Source organism: Pezoporus flaviventris, unplaced genomic scaffold (assembly GCF_033815535.1).
Source record: "Pezoporus flaviventris isolate CSIRO_AGI_PZ_B2104156 unplaced genomic scaffold, CSIRO_AGI_Pfla_v1 ptg000002l, whole genome shotgun sequence".
NCBI lineage: Eukaryota > Metazoa > Chordata > Aves > Psittaciformes > Psittacidae > Pezoporus > Pezoporus flaviventris.
The window spans coordinates 43928159-43947406 of record NW_026892550.1 but is presented as its reverse complement, the minus strand read 5'-3'; the positions used below and the strand labels follow the sequence as shown (position 1 = coordinate 43947406).

The following is a 19248-nucleotide window of genomic DNA, read 5'->3' as shown; positions in this document are numbered from 1 at the left end:
GCTTTGTGGATGCCTATTCAGGTAGGAGCAATAGACAAAGCACCAAGTAAATGTGACTTTTAGAGGTTCGGAAACAAGTGCTAAATTGCAGACGGAATCCAATCCTTTTTCTGAAGGACTTTTTTAAAAGGAATGACAAAGAATTTTGATTTTTCTTTTTTGTTAAGAGAGAGTTCTGCAGCGCCAAGCTCAAAGCAGGAAGGTTACAGTGTGAACACTCCCTTCCCTTGTTTTTATTCTAAAATAAGAATCTTTATTTGCTGGGCAGAAGGGATTTCTTTTGAGACTGTTAATTTTAACTGGTGCTTTCAACAAATGCACAAAGTCATGGCAGTTTCATCTCAGCAGGTCTGTTAAGCTACATGGGGATCTTAAAATGTGGACTGCTCAAAAAAAGCATCTGTAAATTTGAGGGAAGCGAAGGATTTACCTCATAAGCTGCAGTAGAGCTTATGCTCTACATCCAGTAGGATAAATTCAGCCTTTGAAATCTGGAGCTGTGTGGAAGGCTTCTTGCTGAAAGGTCAGAACCATGTTTATGTGCTGTGTCCCCTTGTGAATGGGAGATCTGTCTGTCAGCTCCCCACAAGGAAGAGGTGGGTGAGTGCAGTGACCCTGGCTCTGGGCTGGAAAAAAGGTGATCATAAGTGTAACTTCATGTACTTGGTTCCTGAGCAGGATCAGACCTGCAGCTAAGTCTACCCATAACGTCCAGCACCCAGCAAAAATAAATGTTGTCAGGAATTGCATCTTCCTGTCTTCAGGAACCTGTGATTTAGCTTTAAAACATTGGTCTTTTGAGATTAATCACCTCCGTGTGCACAAGTTTTTCAGCCAAATGCTTGTTTAATAAGCTTCTTCCCTCCAGTTAGATAATGTGTAATCCCATCTCATACCAATGATACATCTTCTTCCAATAAGTCTCCATGATCCCAGCTGTGTATCAGCCAGTAGATCTCCATGGTGGACATGGTGTTACATTGCTCCTTCCAGGAGTGTGGAAATGCATGTGTGTGGCTAGAGCAGTCCCTCTTCAACACGTTGTCTCAGTATCAGTCGGAAGTGAGGTGTCTTGGTGTTGGCAGATCTATTCCAAAACCTGCAGGTGGTGGCTCAGTGATACCAAAGTTAATTTCCAATCTCCTGCTCGATGTTTCATACTGTGAATGCCACATTTCCAGTGATGTAGCCTTCGAGCGTGTTTTTAAGCTGTTCTGGTGCAGCAACAAATCCTTCCAGCAATCTCAACCTGCTATTCTGGATTGTTTTGTTTTTCAACCTGCCTAGAAAGGCAACACTTTGTTTTCCAACAGTTGTAGTTGTTCGCTTTTACCTTTGACCATGTTTGGATAACTTCTGGGTTAGTCTCAGCGCATAGACACACATGGGTTAATTAGGCGTCTAGGCAATGACTAGGCAACTGTCATTCAGAACAGCTTCCCCTTTGCATGTGCTGATCTTTGGAGAGGTTCAGTCAGCTGCAATTCATGTGCTGTGTTCTTGGCCCTGTTTACTGCCTCTTTATGGTTGTATTCTGGGCATTTTCCTTACAGTTGATCTTTTCCATGTGTGCCCTGGAGAAAACTCTGGTACTTCAAATGAGATCAAGTTGTTGGTGTTGCAGTTTTGGATGTCCTCGTTTGGATGTCCTTTTCTGTCCTGGGAACCTCTGACCTTGGTTTGGAAGAACATATGACAGCTTCTCTTCTCAGCTGTTTTTTGTGGAGATGAGAAAATTCCCAGTGGCAGGCACGGGCTGTCCCTCCACCAGTGCACCCAGGTACATTCTTCAGAGCATCCAGTTCATAAATGACTTAATTCCTCTTTCATTGGGGTTTGTCACTTTGTAAGAAGTCTGATGACTTCAGTGGTGTCATGGTGCCATACCTACCGAGTGTGTTTGCCTTTCAGATGTGATTTGATCTTTTTAATAAGGTGGGAGAAGACGCAGTGTGATGGGAGTGGATCTTGGATACCATGAGGGGCTATGCTTTGCAGTGGGAACAGATTGCCTGAGCAGCATTTCTGCCACCAGCGCCTCTCTAATTGCTCTTTGGCCTAGGCACAATGCCGAAGGGTCTGCTTACTCCTTCAGAGACAAACATTTGCAAGCAAATGTACTGCATCATGCAGAGCCCAAGGATTTTGGTTCAAGAGGTTAAGTTCTATTTACCAAGAGAAGCATACCATCTAGCACGGCGCGTACGCATTCACTACCCTTTTGTGCTCTCTGCTTAGGCCTCGCAGAAGGTTTCGTGCTTCAGGGAGGGTTTTTAGCTCCTCTAAGCAGCTCTAAATCCTCAGGGTTGGGAGGAAAAGGATGAGGGTTGTGCGATTTGGTGCAGTTAGATTATGTCCCTGGATCATTTGAATTTGTAGGCACAGCCCATTTGAGGGCAGCTTGATAAGCTCCCTTTAATAACCAATTTACTGTGTTGTATTTACTGAAACAGTTATGTCATGCCTCCAGTTTTTATGATGGCTCCTATTATACTTGTATCATTTAAACCATAGCTGTGGTTATGGTAGGATACTGGGATTTTCTTCGTTCTCATCTTTTAGCTCTGGCTGTTGCTGCTGTGTCCAGACCTGATTTAGATAATTACAGTGTGTTCTTCCTTGCATCTTTTGAGCATTATCAGCAGGAACAGTGGGTACATGACACTTGGGCTGTGTATGGTAATGAGCAAACCAAAGGTAAAACACGGCAGATGAGCAGGGGGCACTTGCCTCTGTGTGAAACACAGTGAAAACTTAACACTGGTGGTGCTCTCATTTATTGGGGACCAGAAAGAGTAAGCTCACAGGAAACTTGACAAATGAGTATGGCAATATCCTGTGGTAGCTGTCCTACTGCGCAGCACTGCTACGTCATGGTTCAGGCCAGAACTGTGTGAAAGAAGGCAAAAATTGCTCCTTGTCAGGCTTGTATAAACAGGTGTTTGGCTAAAGGAGGGTGGTGCCAGCTAACTGGCCACAGGCAGCCTCATAGAGTGCAGTGCTGTATCAGTGATTTTGCTGGCGGTGAAAGCCCAGCTCTGACTAAATGTACTTTATTTTTTTAGACCCCCCCAGGTTTTCTAAACACGTTGTGGCCCAGCATCACTGTGCCTCATTTGTTATGTGCTCAGTTGGAAGCGTCTTATTTATGAATAGGAGCATTACTTGGATTCTCAAATATGTAGGTACTTAAAGTGGCACTTTGTTGCTGACTCTGCAAATCTGCTTTTTGTTCATTGATTATAATGGCTCTTGTGTGGCAGCTGGATTAAATTAAGACTGAAGTCTCTGGGCTAAAAGCCCTGAAGGAACTTTTGTGCAAAGGCTGCATTTCTCAACCAAGTAACTTTCTCTGGCGCTTCGACAGACTGCCCGCATACCATTTTGTATTGTGGACTAAATACCTGCAAACTTACTTACGTTTCTGATGAAGCCAATTCCACAGCACCTGTATTTTATTGTAGCCTACTTCAAAAATAACCAGCTTGGATTTAGACCAAAAAATAACGTGGATGAGTCAAATCTGAGACAACTGAACCGTGTCCAGCTCAGTGCTGCTGTGTCAGTTTGGCTAGAGCTCAGACGAAATGCCATCTTGTCCTCCAAGGAGAGGGAGCGGCTCTGGGTCTCAGTATCCCTTGCTGCAGCTTCAGCCAACAACTCACTTCTATTGAGATGTCTCTCAGTGTCAAGCCACAGCTTGGGGTTGGAAAATCTGACCAGTGCCTGCCACAAAACTTGAGTCGTAACATCGGGTTTTGCGCTTCAGTTTGAAAAACCTAGTGACCAGTCTGAAAAGGTGGCCATTCGAGCTTTCCAGGTGAGAAGGTAAAACATAACTCACTGACGGTTATGCCTGTTTAGTGGGTGTAAATGCTTTAGATAATTAAAGCTGTGGCTGACGCAACTGTATGTCAGGAGAACTTTTCCTTTGTGTTTACACAAAGTGCCCATGCATGGAGGGAGTGTTCCTACAGGGAAACGGTTGGCCTACAAGTGCTGCTGTTAGGATTAGCTTGTGGTAGTACAACCTCTGCAGCTCTAAGTACTGAACCCACCTCCAGGCCTTTCCCCAAAGCTGCGATGACAAGGCAGTGGATGTGGCATGGAATAACTGGCCGTTTGTGTTCGTGCTGGGGTGAGCAGGGGTCTGGCACAGCTGTCACCAGTCTTTTTTTTTGGGGGGGGGGAAGAGCCACTTGCAGAGTGAGAGCCTTTTGCAGGCTCATGAGCTGGACCTCACACACAGATAAAGGGTTGGAACTGCAAAAGTTGGGGTCCCTCCATCCATGCATGTCTGCAGTGCTGCTGCAAGTGCTGCAGACAATCGTGAAGTGCCTGTACACCCTATGGGAGGCCTTAAGGGTCCAGGACTGAGGTTGTCCTAGAGGGAACACTGCGTCCCAGTGCACTCTGGGACCACACACTTGGGTCACTCATGAAGCTCCACCTTTTTCATCTCTGTTGCCTCATGGCAGCACCTGAGCATTTCTGTAGGCTGGCTTTACTGCAGGTAAATTCAGGCTGTATGGCCTGACACGATGTGGGTGCTGGAGCCCAGTCATAGGAGAAGGAGCACTCTCAGTGGCTTTGTGCTCCAACTGTAAGTATCCCTTATTATGGACATATCCCTTAGCCCAGGGCTTTTCTAGTTGGAGGTTAAATTTGCCATTGCAATGGGCAGAAAAGAACTGGCAAATTACAGGTCATGGCAACTTAGGATTCTGTTATTTCACTGCTTTCCTCAAACTGTTTAGCAACAGAATTTTCTCTGTGTGTACATTACCTGGAAGTTCACAGCTTCTGAGGGGACAAGGATGACTTGCACTCAACAACCAACCCCGTGCAGGTACGTTTCTGAGCATCTGGCTCGATACATTTTGACATCCTGTCTGCTGTAACTTGGTTTTATATAGCTATTAAGGGAAGCTGCATCCAGTGAACTTTGGAGCATTTGTAAACAGCATTGCAAGGAAGATACAGGCAACAATGACAAAAAGACCTGGAGCATGCTATTATGTCTTCTCCCTTGCACAGCTTGAGTTGAGTGAAACCCAATTTGCTTTTCTTTACATGAAAAAAACCAAACACTCTACATGGTGAGTGTACACCCAAGGCCATGAATCACTTGGAAGACGCTGCTGAGGTCAGTGGCTGTGACAATGTGTAGGTAGGGGGGTGCTCGGAGCAGACAGAACATGACAGTACAGTGAGACTGTGCCACTGAGTGGAGTGGAAAGGGGTGGCAGTGAAATTGCAGCCTGAAGCTGTAAATTTTTTAGTTAAGGTTCCTATCATAGGCTTCTATTTTTAATACAGTTAAAATTTAACTCTGCAGCCAAGGCTGAGTGCTAGAAATTCCTTCTTCACGACTTGAGCATTGCCAGGATCTTTTTAGACAACTTTCTTCTCCTCTTCTACAACCTCGGATATAGGATACTTCAGCTACACAGGACACTAAGTATCATCTCTCCACCCTCAGGAGTGATCTCCTAAATGACTCCCAGCCACAAGTAGAGTAGAGGAGATAGATTGTCATGACAGTGTCTGGTGTCAGCTTTGAATTTGTGAGTGTATTCCTTGGTTCGTGGATGGTTGCTGCTGAAAATCTGCACAAAACTGTCCTCACTTCACCCTGCCTACCGCTGGTGCACAGATGGCATTGGCAGTCAGCATCATAGGGAGCACTGCTGTAGCTAAATACAACTTGCAAGTTGGGGTCAAAGCCTCAGTCTTAATTCCTGAGTTCCCAGCCCCGGCAGCACCACACTTAAAGCAGCCTCCTGGTCTGCAAAATATTCTGACATTAAATGCTTCATGGTCAGGCATTGCCTTTTGTCTTGCAGACCCACCTGTGCTGTGGCTGTGTTTTAATTTGACTTTACAGTAGCAGATAGATACTAAATTCCTTGTAGCTGCTGCTTGTGTCTTTTAACATGCTCTATTGACTGCTGTGGAAATAGAAACAAAAGCAGTTTTTGCACAGTACAGAGTTCGCTTGTGGAGTATTTAGCATTTGCCTTTAGCTCCATTTAGGACATAGAGGAAGATGGTGGTTGTATTTTAGCTGCTTTATCAGGCTCTTGGCAGGCAAACAAGGATCTGGTGTTCTGGCTGTAGGGGTTTGATCAAACTAGTATGAAGTGAGTGATGAGCCCCTTGATGCTGCTGCCATAGTGGGAGCAATGTTTGCTGGCCCTGCTGAGCCTTCCCAGCACTAGGCCCTACGCTGCCAGCTACTGCTGCTCTGGTAGCTCCACACATGTTAAGAAGATTCATTGTCTTGATCTCCTTTGACTCCAACCACTTTTTTTTTTTTTTTCTCTCAGAAAGAAATTTACATTTTGTGTGCATCTGCAAAAGATTTCTGTAAAAATTTAAGAAGTGTTTCATGATACAGTACAACACTGATAGACTACAGCTGCTCTTTCCCTTCCCTGGAACGGGAAGAATATTACAATTATCCCTTTTTAATCTTTCTTGTTATCCATTTTGTCTGACATGTGTGGGCTAAAATAAATTGAGACGTACAGTGAATCAGAGACACACAAAATGGTTTGGGTTGAAGGGACCTTAAAGCTCATCCAGTTCCAACCCCCTGCCATGGGCAGGGACACCTTCCACTAGACCAGGTTGCTCAAAGCCCTGTCCAACCTGGCCTTGAACACTGCCAGGGATGGGGCAGTCACAGCTTTTCTGGACAACCTGTGCCAGTGCCTCACCAGCCTCACAGGGAAGAATTTCTTCTGAATATCTAATGTAAATTTCCCCTCTGTCAGTTTAAAGCCATTCCAGCTTGCCCTGTCAACTCCATGCCCTTGTAAAAAGTCCCTCTCTGGATTTCTTGTACCAGGAACCTTTAGGTACTGGAGGCTGCTCTAACGTCTCCCCAGAGCCTTCTCTTCTCCAGGCTGCACAACCTCTCAGCTGTCTTCATAGGAAGACATCACGCAGCTTGGTGTCATCGGCAAACTTGCTGAGGGCGCACTCAATTGCCAACAAAGATGTTAAACAGGATCAGTCCCCATCCCAAAGATGTTAAACAGGATCAGATACTGACCCCTGAGGAACACCACTTGTCACTGGTCTCCAATTGGATATTGAGCTGTTGACCACAATTCTTTTGAGTGTGACCACCCAGCAAATTCCTCATCCACTGAGTGGTCCATCTGTCAAATCCATGTCTCTCCAGTTTACACACAAGGATGTCATGTGGGACAATGTCAAATGCCTTGCACAAGTGCAGGTACATGATATCAGTTGCTCTTCCTTTATCCATTCACAGATCTAACATGCTCATATAGACTCATAATATAGAACCTGACTCATGATTTTTAACAGATTTTGGACCATAGTAACAAAGTGTAATTACATAGGAAACAAGGCCTAAGAAGAGCGAGCCATTAAAAAAACCTTTACCAGCAGCAGCCATGCTACAGTAGTGGAGATCTCTCTTTCTTTTAAATACAGCTTCATTATTACTCTTCCAAATCCATTACTGTTTTGCTTTCTCTTCTTTAAGAGGCAGCCACTACAGCAGAGGGGCAACAGCCCATCAGTAGCAAGCTGTGCAATACAAAGCATTAATCCTGGAGTACCATGTTTTAGTAACAACTCCTGTTTTTCTCAGCTTGAGGGTGTACCTTGAGATTAAGAAAGCCTTTGTGCCTTTTGTTTCTTGCTGCCATGGCAAGAGTTGAACACAATTCCAACATTTAAAAGTTTGCTGTATAATCTAAAGCTTTCTTGATGGAACACTTAACTGAAAGCTCACACCACGGTAAGTAAAAAATGTTACTTTTTGCTCCCATGAAAAGTGATAGTAAAAGCCTTTGTGTGAAGGTCAGGTCATACGAAAATCCTGGGGGAGGGTTGGTTTGGGTTTTTTTTAAGGAGTTTTGAATGTTTATGGGTTTCTTTTTGTTGTTGTTGAAGGGTCACAATTTTTGATTGAACCCATGTTACTGCTTTTTGTCACTTGTATGATATTTGAATTGTAAAGTTATTTTTATGTGAATCATGGGTATACATTTTAATTCATTAAATGTATTTGAAAACCACAGGAGTTTATTCCCTCTGACAGGAGTCCACACTTGAACAGTGAGCTAATTTGCACAGAACTGTCCTCCTCAAGCCATACACCGGCACTACGATGCATGAGGATAAGCTGCTCATGAGGATGAGCAACTTAGTTATACCTAGTGTTGCAGGCACTCTATTTGCAAAAGGTGACTGTAGTCCCAGGGCTGTATGTGCTGCACTCCTGTGACAATGTCTGCCCTGCAGGCAGAACCTGAAGCACTGTTCTGAGGGAGCACCTCTGAGGTTTGAGGCAGATGTGATCTTTAAAATGTACAGCTTAGCAGCCTCCAGAAGGGATTATAAGAACTTCAAACCCCTCGTACTAAATGGGATTTCTTTCCCTAACCACTGTAATTGTGATAGGCTGCCTCTAGTTGTGTTTCCTGTTAATAGCTTGAGCACCTGAAGTGATTTGGGGCTGGGAAGTTAACACTAGGACCCTGCCTTTCTGTGGCTGCATAAAGCTAGAGCTGAAAACTGGAAGGTATTAAAAAAACAGCATGAAACACTCCTCAAGATCAAATAGTGGAACAGACCCTGGACCCCAGCTGAACCCTGCTCGGTTTTGGTACACCAACTGCATGTTCAATTCCCTCCACAAAGTGCTGCAGTTCCAGGTGAGAGCAGAAAGCCACGTGCCAGAGAAGGGAGCAGCTCTGGGCTTGGTGTGTTTGTAGCACAGGGTCAAGTCTCGCCAGCAGAGGAAAAAATCGAACTGGCAGGAGCACATCTGCTATGCTGAACCTGACAGGCCAAAATAGAATGGGAACCTCAGAAGGTCTCAGGCACACATAATTCAGCCCTCTTCAGAACTGAAATTGCTGTGAGTAGGCAAAGCAGATGTTTGAGTACATCACAAGGTGAAGGTGAGCAAACGAACTGACACTAAGTCTTAGACGTAAGCACTTGCATCTGTTTGTGGCACAAGCCTTGGGCACTGAAGCACCAAGTGACTTCATTCTTTCCCCATCCCTCAGAAACCAGGAAGAATGACAACAGTGGACATACTTACCCTTCTGCTATGCACAGAGACACACATGATCTTAATTACTGCTGTGGTTTTTAATCATCACCTCTGTGCTCACACTAACAGTGTGCACCACCGGATTTTGCATTCCAGATGGATGAATTTCCCTCCTCCCAAAAAGGCAGCTAGGAAAGCCAAGTTGACACTTGACTTACTACAAAACTAACCAATACAGCTGCAGCTCCCTGCATACTCATGGGCACTTTGGGAACTTGTTTCCCATGGCTGTGAGGAAATCGCATCTCTGAAGGCCACACTGATGCTAGGGAGATGAAAATGACTGTATCGCTTCCTGTTGTTCTCTTTCTCATCTGCCTTTGGCTGCTGCACCCAGGGAAGGCTGGGCCAGGCCAGGCCACAGCGCTACTTGAAGTATAAGCAGCAATCCTGATGCTACGAGAGGAGGCATGGAAGTTCATTTGCAGTGAACCAGATAGAATGAAGTGCATGTCTTGTGTATATGCTGGTATGGGTTTTCCCTCTTGTGGCTACCCTAACAGCTTCTTCTCTAACAGTTGCTTCACCAGAACAGGATTGGATCGTCCTTGGGTTTTCCTTTGTACCAGGCCGATTAACTTGTTCAGAACTTTGTGATTTCCTGCCTTGATTGCCATAACCTTTAAAGAAAAAAAAACAAAGACAGACAACACTGTTACAGAAAAAGCAGCCAAGGTATGACTGTTCTTGTCCCTTGGACCATGGTGGTAAATACTGTATTTTGGGCTAAGGTGTTATTTATAAAAACTGCCTTCAGCTTTGCAATCAGCTCCTGCTCTGCTCCCATGAGACAGCAGCAAGTCTCTGCAGAGCAGCAGGGCCTTATGACTAATAGAAAGATCTCCTCTTATTGAAAAAGTCAGAAAACACTTTTGGATTTTAACAGTGCCTGCAACTTGGACAGCTGTTTCCTGGAAGAGAGCCAGAAAAACGAGATGGGCTTCTCTTGCTAATAGGATCTAGCTTTTCACTCAATATCATGCTCAGTTGTAACAAGTAATTTGCATCAAATCTTACTCTGTTTGATAATGTGAGGTCCTTCAAGCACAAACGTAGGTGTTTCTGTAACAGCAAGTTACTTCCTTTAAGCAAGGAATCCTTTCAAACACAGCAATTAATTAAGCGATCAGAAATATGACCTCCTAGCAGACAGCTAGTGTTTGATGCACAATCACCTACAAAATAGCAATGGCCATGTTTAAAAGCTAAGTAAGGACAGTGAAAAAAAAACACTGGAAATTTCAGCTTTCTGGGCATTCCTAAAGGAGATGCTACTGCTGAAAGACATGCACCTGGCCTTGTGGCAGGGAAAGCATTCTCTGTGTTGTCAATTACTGGGCAAAACGTGATAGCTTCAGTCCAACAGGAGGTCATATTTACAGATACTAAGGGAAGGATTGTGAACATATGAACCACCAACTGTGCCAACCCCAAGCACAAATGCAAATATTGCTGCTAGTCATAGTATACAAATTATTGGCAGACTAAAATCTTTTCTGTAGTGTCACAGAGTGAGAAGGACTTGTCACTCCCGAGCTATGAGAGATTACCTGTGTGGGACAAAGGGCAGCACAATCCAGGTGCTGCATTTTCATGAGGTGCCCGGTGGTGGCTTGAGCAATTCTTTGTAAGTTAGCTTATTTTAAAGAAAGTTGCTAGAAAAACAGTGTAGTTCCCTTCCCCCCCTTGTCTCCCCCAAGTATGGAGCTAACGCTATTTTGTAAGGCGAGCTCTTGCAGCAATTTGAAGCAGTGTAGTACAGGCCTTCAAGGCAGCTTTTGCCTTGGTGAAAGAATCACCTGGAGAAAGTTCGGAAAGCAAGGCCATCCTACTTGCATTCAGTTTGACAAAAACAGGGGAAAACAGAGAGGAATTAACATTCTTGGAGAAAGCATTATTATTGAAATGGGAGTGCAGTTATGGACCTTCAGCTTCTGTACTTCCCAATCCGTTCCAATGTTCTTTCTATCCAGGCTGAGAACACAGCAGCACTTTTATCAGGCTCTGCAAATGAGTCAGCCTGATGGAGGTCACACCGACCTACTGCAGGCTCATTTTCTTTATCAAAAGCTCTTGCAGAGCTGTTAGCATCCCCCAGTGAGATCTGGGGTGGGTGGTATTGTTCTCAAAAGATGCTAATGGTTTTTTTTCCAAATGGCAAATGTAGCCAGACAATGTTTATATTAAAAGGAAGCTATTCACTTCTGCTTTTACATTTGCACTCCAGAGAACATGTAAGTACTCGTTTTCATTTTGCTTTTTATAAGATGGATTTTAGACTCTTGTCAGGATCCCTTCCTGCTCCTCCCCTTCACAATAAACAAGTTTGTTTTCCCTTTTTCCCAGCTCAGACTTTGTTAGACTGATAAGCGAAGCAGGCTGCTGCGTGTCCTTCCAAGGAGATGGGGAAGAGCCAAACCCTCATCTTCCCTTTTGCAGAGCAGAAGGGAAGCAGCTCTGGAGCCACCGCTGCCACAGGGTCCGGCTCCTTGCCACCCCACACTGAGAGCCAGCTGGACTCTTCTCTTTGGCAGTGAAGGGAGACGGGGACGTGGGGAAGAGACAGATGCAAGAAAAATTTTTGCCTTGCCAGCTCTGGTACAGCCTCTAATTCCATAGCTAATATATTTCTTGCTGGCAGGTAGCTTCAATCTCCAGCTTTGTAACTGTGTTGTCCTAATATCACAAAGGATGACGTAAAAATCAGAGTGAGGTGGCCAGGTAACAGGTCAGGTTAATGGTGGTACAGCTGCAGAGGGACAGGGCCCTACAGTTTTGCATTAAGTTTTCATGGTGTCTCAGAATGACTTAGCGCATTAGCCAGACTGGTAATTTCTTCTGCTGATCATTTTGTGCAAGCTTCCATTTCTAAAAAAACACTTGGATTTTACCAAGAAAGGAGAAGAAAAGGCTGATAATCGCTCAGCAGCAGCAGCTTTACTGCTCCGATACTGGCTCTACAGCTCAAATGCCAATCAACAGTGGGAAAAAAAAGACCCCATTTTAACCCCCTTTTTAATGCCACATACTGCTGTAGAGTACAAGCTTCCCTCCACCATCATAATCACCTCATCTTCTTGTCCATCAATCACAGCCTGGCAGATCTGTTCAAGTGCTTCTTGATCCTGTATCAGTTCAAGTTTCTTTTCTTTAACAATTTCAAGAGGAGTCTTCCCTTTTCCTTTCCACAATTCCACAAGCACCTGAAAGCCACAGTGTGTAGCAGAGGTCAGTGTCTTAGCAAGGTTGTTTATATGCAGTATTTCAGTTACTGATCCAAGAAGCCAGGTTTTATTTAAAGCAACAGCAGATTGTCTAAATTTGAACAAACCCAAGATTTAGTCCTTGCTGAAATGGCTCTTGCACTCTCCCTCCTTTTCTGCTCCCTGAGATAAGACAAAACATTTTCACTTACTGCATGAGCACAGGTTAATGGTTTGCAGACGGTGCTCTGCAGCCTACCACAGCACCGGGGACTGCCTGCTACCACCCAGTGCCTGTACCCTGCCTCCTCACAGATGTTTCCTGAGCACTCCTCACTGGGAGAGGGGGTCACCACGGATGGCAGGACTGTCATCGACTGCAGGGCTGCTCCTCTGGCAGTACTCATGCTGATCTCACATGATTCACAAGAACTGCCTGAGAGCACTAAGCAAATGCATTTTCATGAGCAATGTCTCTGCCCAGGAACTGACCATTAGCTAACTATTGTACCAAGTCCAGTCCCAGGTAACTCACCCCATTACCAGTTCTCATCAGCAAGCTGTAATGAAGGTATGTGTGACAAAACAGAAGAAAAATAGCGCTGAGCAGAATGAATGCAGCAGCTCCAGCCCACCTATGCATCACCTCCAAGTACTGGATGGCTGGGCGAACCCAGGCCTCTGGAATAATCACCTGTGAATGCTAGTTGTTTGCCTATGCTGCAGCAGGGCTATCTCCCTGGAATAAACTGGAAAGAAGAGAACATTTATAAAAAAACAATTTCCTTGGGCAGTCATTCTCTGTATTCACTTTGCTCTTATTTCAGAGCTGTGGGAGGAGAGAAAGAAAACCCTTATTAAAGCAGCTGCTTGTGCTCCATCCTGAGCTGAAGATGTAATTTTATGTTTGGGCCACTGCTTGGATACCAATATGGAAATGGATGTCATGGCAAAATTTCAGCATTAAATACTCACTGTAGGAGGAAGAGAAGCCTGGGATGGGAGACAAGAAGGGGCATTCAAACTGCATGTTAAACCATTAGCAGGGCAGCAAGACAGCTTAGAGAAAATGAAGCATGTGGGATGGTAGGGCAGGGGGGTTGGAACTAGACGATCTTACGGTCCTTTCCAACCTTAACTATTCTACAATTCTATGGCATCTTGGCTTGTCTTAGGTATCTCAGCAATCTTCTTCAGCATGGCAAATTTTCTGGTACAAAAGACCTTCAGTTAAAGAATTTCATAGCCACAACAGGTATTTAAGAACCATGCATTGACACAATTCCTCCAAGAGGAGATCTGTGTGCCAGCAGCACCCCAAAGCTTTTAATGGGATCTTATCACTCTGCTGGAGCCCTTGAGAGCGAGCACTGAGACGCAGCTGTACTGTGGCAGCTACATCTTGTTTTTTCCCTAGGAGGGTTAAAGGAGCATCACAATATTAAATTTACTGATAAGCAGCCAGAGTTATACCTGCTATAAGTAAAGCTTTCAGGTGTTTCTGTCTAAATAAATCAGTGCAGTATATGATGTCTTTTCTACTGGATCTTCCTTCTAATGCAGTACTTAAAAGCCATCATGCCAGCACTACCTGGAATACTTGTAGAAAGAAATACATCCAACAGAGATTCAGCCTTTCTGCAGGCTGGTTATTCTCATTACACTTCATTGCTGCCCCAGGCAGCCCCCTCTGTTCCTTCCCTGAGGGACCTAACAGGAAGTGTTCTGTCCTCAAGGCCTCCCAAGGCACAGGGACAGCACATCACCCCTCAGAAGGAGCCCCGTCCTCTTTGCACAGCACAGCCCATAGCAAAATGCCCTGGAGACTCTGAAATGTTGCACAAATCAGGGGCTGGACAATGAATAAGCCATAGCACTCTCCTGGGAAAAGGCAGATGGGATTTTTAGGATGGATATGTATTCAGGCAGGATGCCATGGGTTGCAGGAGGGGAAAATCGGCAACAAAATCTACACAGCCAACCATGGCAGTTACCCTGGAGCAACTCGTACATCAGGCTGACTTAGATCAGGGGCAGGACAGCTTGACAGCCAGAGATCCAGCTCTGATTCCCTGCTATTCCTATGCCAAACATCTCTTGGCATGGAGAAAAGCTGGCCCATTAGAAACCTTGAAGGCACCAGATTTGCCCTTTGACATCTGCATTGTGTGTACTTTTCAATTTGGTAACAAGCATCTTCACTTGCTAGTAGAGCAACAATGTTATCAAGGCCCTTGTTTGTTTACAGGTGCGTAGGAAAGCAGAAAGAGATGTGGCCAAGACCTGTCAAAGATGCACTTTTAAAAATGTGTTTTTCCACCTGGCACGGAGTATGAATCTAAAGAAAGCAGTTTAAAAAACTATTTCAAGTCATTTACACAAACTGCCTGCACCAGAACAGGAGGAGCAAATGATGAAGTCTCCAGAGCCAAAACGAGAATCTCAGGCCTCATTTCCATTACTGAAATCTCAGTAGTTTCTACTATTGATTCCTACCTGAGCATGATTAGAGTTTAATGATGTTCTGCAGTCTCTACATACACAGGCATAGCAAGCAAACCACTGGTCAAGATGAATTAATCAGGACTTACACGTCTGGCTGCCACGGGCATCATATCAAACATTTTGCAACCGGTGAATGTGCCAGCTGACTGCTGTTCCTGAGAACGCTCCAACTGGAAACCCTATCTGCAGTGATTTGCTGCCAAGGGTGGGAGGGAAGCAGCAGGCAGTACCACTTGAGTCAGTCCTGGGGGCATCTCTCATTTCCAGGATGGAAATCTCAACGTCTGGCAGTTGTCCCTCAGCCTCTAACAAAAGTGAGGGGCAGGCTGGGTTCAGTCCTCCAGATGGTGGAGCCGTAATTGTCAAAGCAGATGGTTCTGTTTAGGTTTGTGTACTGTACTCATTTCCCTATTCTCTACTTTAAAGTAGGCGTTCCAAGGGTCTGCTGAAGTTACTCCTACGTGTGTGACCTATGCAACTGCAGAAGTAAACAAGACCTGTGGTCTTCTCTGCTCCGTACCTTGCTACAGGTCCCCAGAGAACACACAAGGGTGTCCAAATGGAGTAGTTTCATCATGTCTCTCAGCAGCAGGGTCCTGCTTCTCTGCTGCAGGACCCAGCCTCCTCCCACAGCTCCATAACTCAAAGGCGGGCCCCTTATACCAGTAACGTACCCACTGCCAGCCCTGCAAACCAGGACTAGGGCCCTATCTTGGGCATGGTCCCCACCACAACAGACTGGTTTCAGCCCTGGTGAGCAGCACGGGCACCTCCCACTGTGAACTTCAGAACACCTATGCAAGTCCCTGAACCCAGGACGCAATCACTCCACCACCCTGCGCACAGGCAGAGCTGAAGCTGTTCCCCCCTGCACAGGCATGCCAGTCTAGAGCTGCTTCGGAGACCTCTGGAGTAGGATGCTATATTTGATGGCAAGTTGGGCGTGAGCTCTGTAATTACCTAAGTGGTAATTATCTAAGCACACAGTGCCCTTTCCTTGACATATGCATCCTACCATAACAATGTTCTGTGTTTCTGTGTCTATAATCAGTGTTCACAGCTTTCATCTGCCTGTGTTTTGCTGCCTTATACAGCAGAGACAGAACACAAAACCTCTTAAAAAATTTAAACTGTTAATAGCTTCCTGCAGTGAGCATGTATGTGTCTGCATGTCTATGCACTCACCCCATAGAACCCTTCCATCTTTTCTCATTGGATCTGTCCCTACCACTGCAGTTTGTTCCCCCCCACCCCAAGTGCTGCAGTTCATCTGCCGGCGTGTATATATAGCCCTCTCTGCCCTCAGGCCATCCCCTATCTCTGCCTACTGCTGAGAATTGTTATAAACATTTGTTATTCTTCTGACATCCAGGCAACCAAAATACTTTTCTAAATGTGGCAAGGTTTCTGCAGTTTGATGGGATCACTCAGTGATGGCTAACAGTATTGTTATTTCTGTGTCCGACTTCAGAACACTGAGCACAATGTGCTCGTTGCAAGGATTTGGTAATTAAACAAGAAAAGCATCTCTGAAATTCCTGACGCTTCATAACCTGTCAGAAGTGCTGGCACACAAATATATTACAAGGCAAAAAACTCCCATAGAAAAGCATTAGTCCCTGTCTCTACCTTCACAAGGAAGCCCAGAGTTAAGAGGCTGGAGTTCTGAAGCTTCTCTTTCAAATGGAGACACCAAACTGATGGGTGTGCCATCACCCCGCAGGCACAGAAGTGCTCTGCATGCCAATGCTTTTCCTATTAATACTTTATCTCCTTTTTGAAGCTTTTACTTTTCCAAAATTTCCAAATGCACATGTCTGAAGTCAGGCACTTAAATCCTTATTTATGACACCTGTCATATGCAGCTGGCTGTTCACAGAAGCAGACCAACAAGACCAACCTCAGTAGGAACCACAAGCATCTCCTAAAAAGAAAACAACAAACCAAGGAGTTCAAATGTCTCCAAGTAGGGCAAAGAGGGACATTTGCAACAGTTACACTCGGTTTATATTCATACTAAAAGCCTGAACCGACTTCAATGCTATCAAGTTGTTCTTTGATTAAACCAGTATGAGCTAAAAAGATGGAAACCTGCCCTGTGTATTCCAGTGTTAAATGTCTGAAAGCAGACAAGGGAAGTTAAGTATCTTCATGAAAATTTTCACTGATAAACACCTGAGAAGAAACACTCACCTCATATATTCATCTACAGGATACTAATTCATTTGAAAAGACAATGCATTCCACATAAATGAGCTGGCAACAACTGAAGGTGAATGACAGATTACTTCCTATCACAAAACCCCTCCAGATTTTGTTTGTAGGCACAGCAGTCACCATACCCATCATAAGCAGTTCACAATTTTAGATACAAATCATCAAGCTGCTTTTTCAGACTGTCCTAAGGAGGATGGCATTTTAAAGGATGGAGAAACTAGCTTTCCCATTCATACTTGCTTGAGAGGTCCATGACAGCCCTTGCTCAAAGAAGCAGCAATAAAAGAAAGGCCAGACCTCTCCACTTCTGACTCAAGGGTACATCAATAGCAGAACTCTTTCTGTGACTATGCTCTAGCCTTTTCCACATGCTAATGCTTAGGAACATAGACCTTACTCTCCCCTTAGTACCTAGTAACTGACAGTCTCAGCTTAACTGACTCGAACTGTGAAACTGAGATCCAGTGTCCAGTCTGTTCAGGAGCAAGATTACTTAGCTGTCCTTAGTTTACATTGCTTAGATCTACAATTTGGTTTGCACCTCCTTCTAACGCTGAATATGCAGACGTACCTGTAAGATTATATACACGAGGCATTTCCATCTATATAGTATACATATAAAATTTACCCTTCATCAACACTCAAAAGATTTCCTTTAAAAGCAACTGATGTACTGGCACACACTGATCACAAGATTGCTACATGAATGGAGTAAGCACCAACAGATTCAAGGTACAGTAAAATCGGGAAGGTACTTACTTGCTTGGCTGCTGAAGAAGAAATTTGCTTTTTTTCTAGAAGGTTCAGAAGGTCAGCCAGGATAGAAGAACTGACTGGGCTAGGGAAGAAGGGGACAGAAGTTACTTCATAGGGTAAGGCTAAAGATAACACAGTTTAGCATGACAAGCTACTAGACACACTCTACCCAGCTTTAGGATATTATAGCCTGACTATACCTTACCATTGCCATATTCCAAAGAAGGAAGACTGATTACTGCTCTTAACTACATGGTCCTCTTCTCTGCAAGATAGTTGGTTAAGTTCATTCAGTGTGACAGTGTCAAGACCTATACAGCACTGTGCCTAGCACAATGAACTTATAGGTAACTAAAGTACAAGTGAGCAACGGAGTGACACTATGCTATCCATGACATATGAGGAAAGGATGACTTTTGTTTCACAGCTGTAGTAATCAAGAAGCCTGACCTTTCCTTTACTGTAAGGGAATGTTGGTTCAAATAACTGAGCATGTCATTTAGAATCCAGCCGAGCACTTTCTTTGGCTTCATTTGGGTATGTTTTACCACATCTTCAAAGAATTCTGTTAATCCATCTTCATTCTGTTTAAGGAAAGATAAATGCAGCAAAAAGTTACCAGAGTGCAAACATCATTAACTATACATTTGGAGTATAAATACTCAATCCTAAAGTAAACTTGGTTTTGTGAATGCACTGCAGAGTCACAAGACTTTGGAGGAATTTTATTAGTGTAACAGCAAATAAATTGTGTTATGCCTAGAACAGGTACATACAGCTTACCTGCCCGCCTGCCTGTTTCAATGGTGCTTCCAATAAAAGTGATCTTCCTCTTAACTCCTCCCTAAAATTAGCACCTTGGGAGAAGCTTTCTCATCTTCTCATGTGTTTTCAGTAAGTATAATGCTAGCAAATATAATGCTGCCAATCTAACAGGCTGACACGCTACGTTTTACCAAGAAGAGACTTCCTGAAACCGTCTACAGATATTTCACTCAGTCTTGCAATCACTTCTATTTATTTTGGATTGAAGGAATACGTTTAGCTTGCATTCACCCTTCAATGATACGGAAAGGTCATAACATAAGAAGCAGAGTTCAAGTTTTTTTTCCTCCAGAGAAGCTATGTAGGCTTTCCCACAGCACCCTAAATGCTCAGAAGATATGACAGTAGGGGATTCAATTTATAGCCTAAGTGAAATAGAGTGTTTTTAGAAGAACAGATACTGCACAGTCTGTTGAATGCTGTGGTGTTTGTCATCAAGGCAGGGATGGATCTCTAACTGTAGCACAGAACTCATCAGGTCTACCAAAGGTTGAAGAGACAGTAAGTGGCACCTCCTACCTTTTCAAGGAGGAATCCAAATCCAGCATACCACTGAACTTCTGCAGCGCGTGGCATAAAAACACAGGGGGACAAGCCAGCTCTCAGAAGTTGAGAGGTAACAGTTCAGAGACAGCC

General features: G+C 44.4%; 1 protein-coding gene across 2 annotated transcripts in view; it reads right to left on the bottom strand.

Moving 5' to 3' along the window:
- Positions 1 to 9243: 9243 nt before the first annotated feature.
- GATB (glutamyl-tRNA amidotransferase subunit B) overlaps positions 9244 to 19248 on the bottom strand; it is a 44743-nt gene continuing 34738 nt past the window's right edge. The window contains exons 10-13 of one of the 2 annotated variants that reach the window (XM_061477155.1): positions 18238 to 18371; positions 17791 to 17869; positions 12175 to 12309; positions 9244 to 9726 (exon numbers count right to left, since the gene is read on the bottom strand). In XM_061477155.1, coding sequence (XP_061333139.1) covers positions 9598 to 9726; positions 12175 to 12309; positions 17791 to 17869; positions 18238 to 18371 — 477 coding nt within the window. In that variant the 3' untranslated portion in view covers positions 9244 to 9597. The remainder of the gene's footprint in view (positions 9727 to 12174; positions 12310 to 17790; positions 17870 to 18237; positions 18372 to 19248) is intronic. The other variant, XM_061477163.1, reaches the window with a different exon arrangement.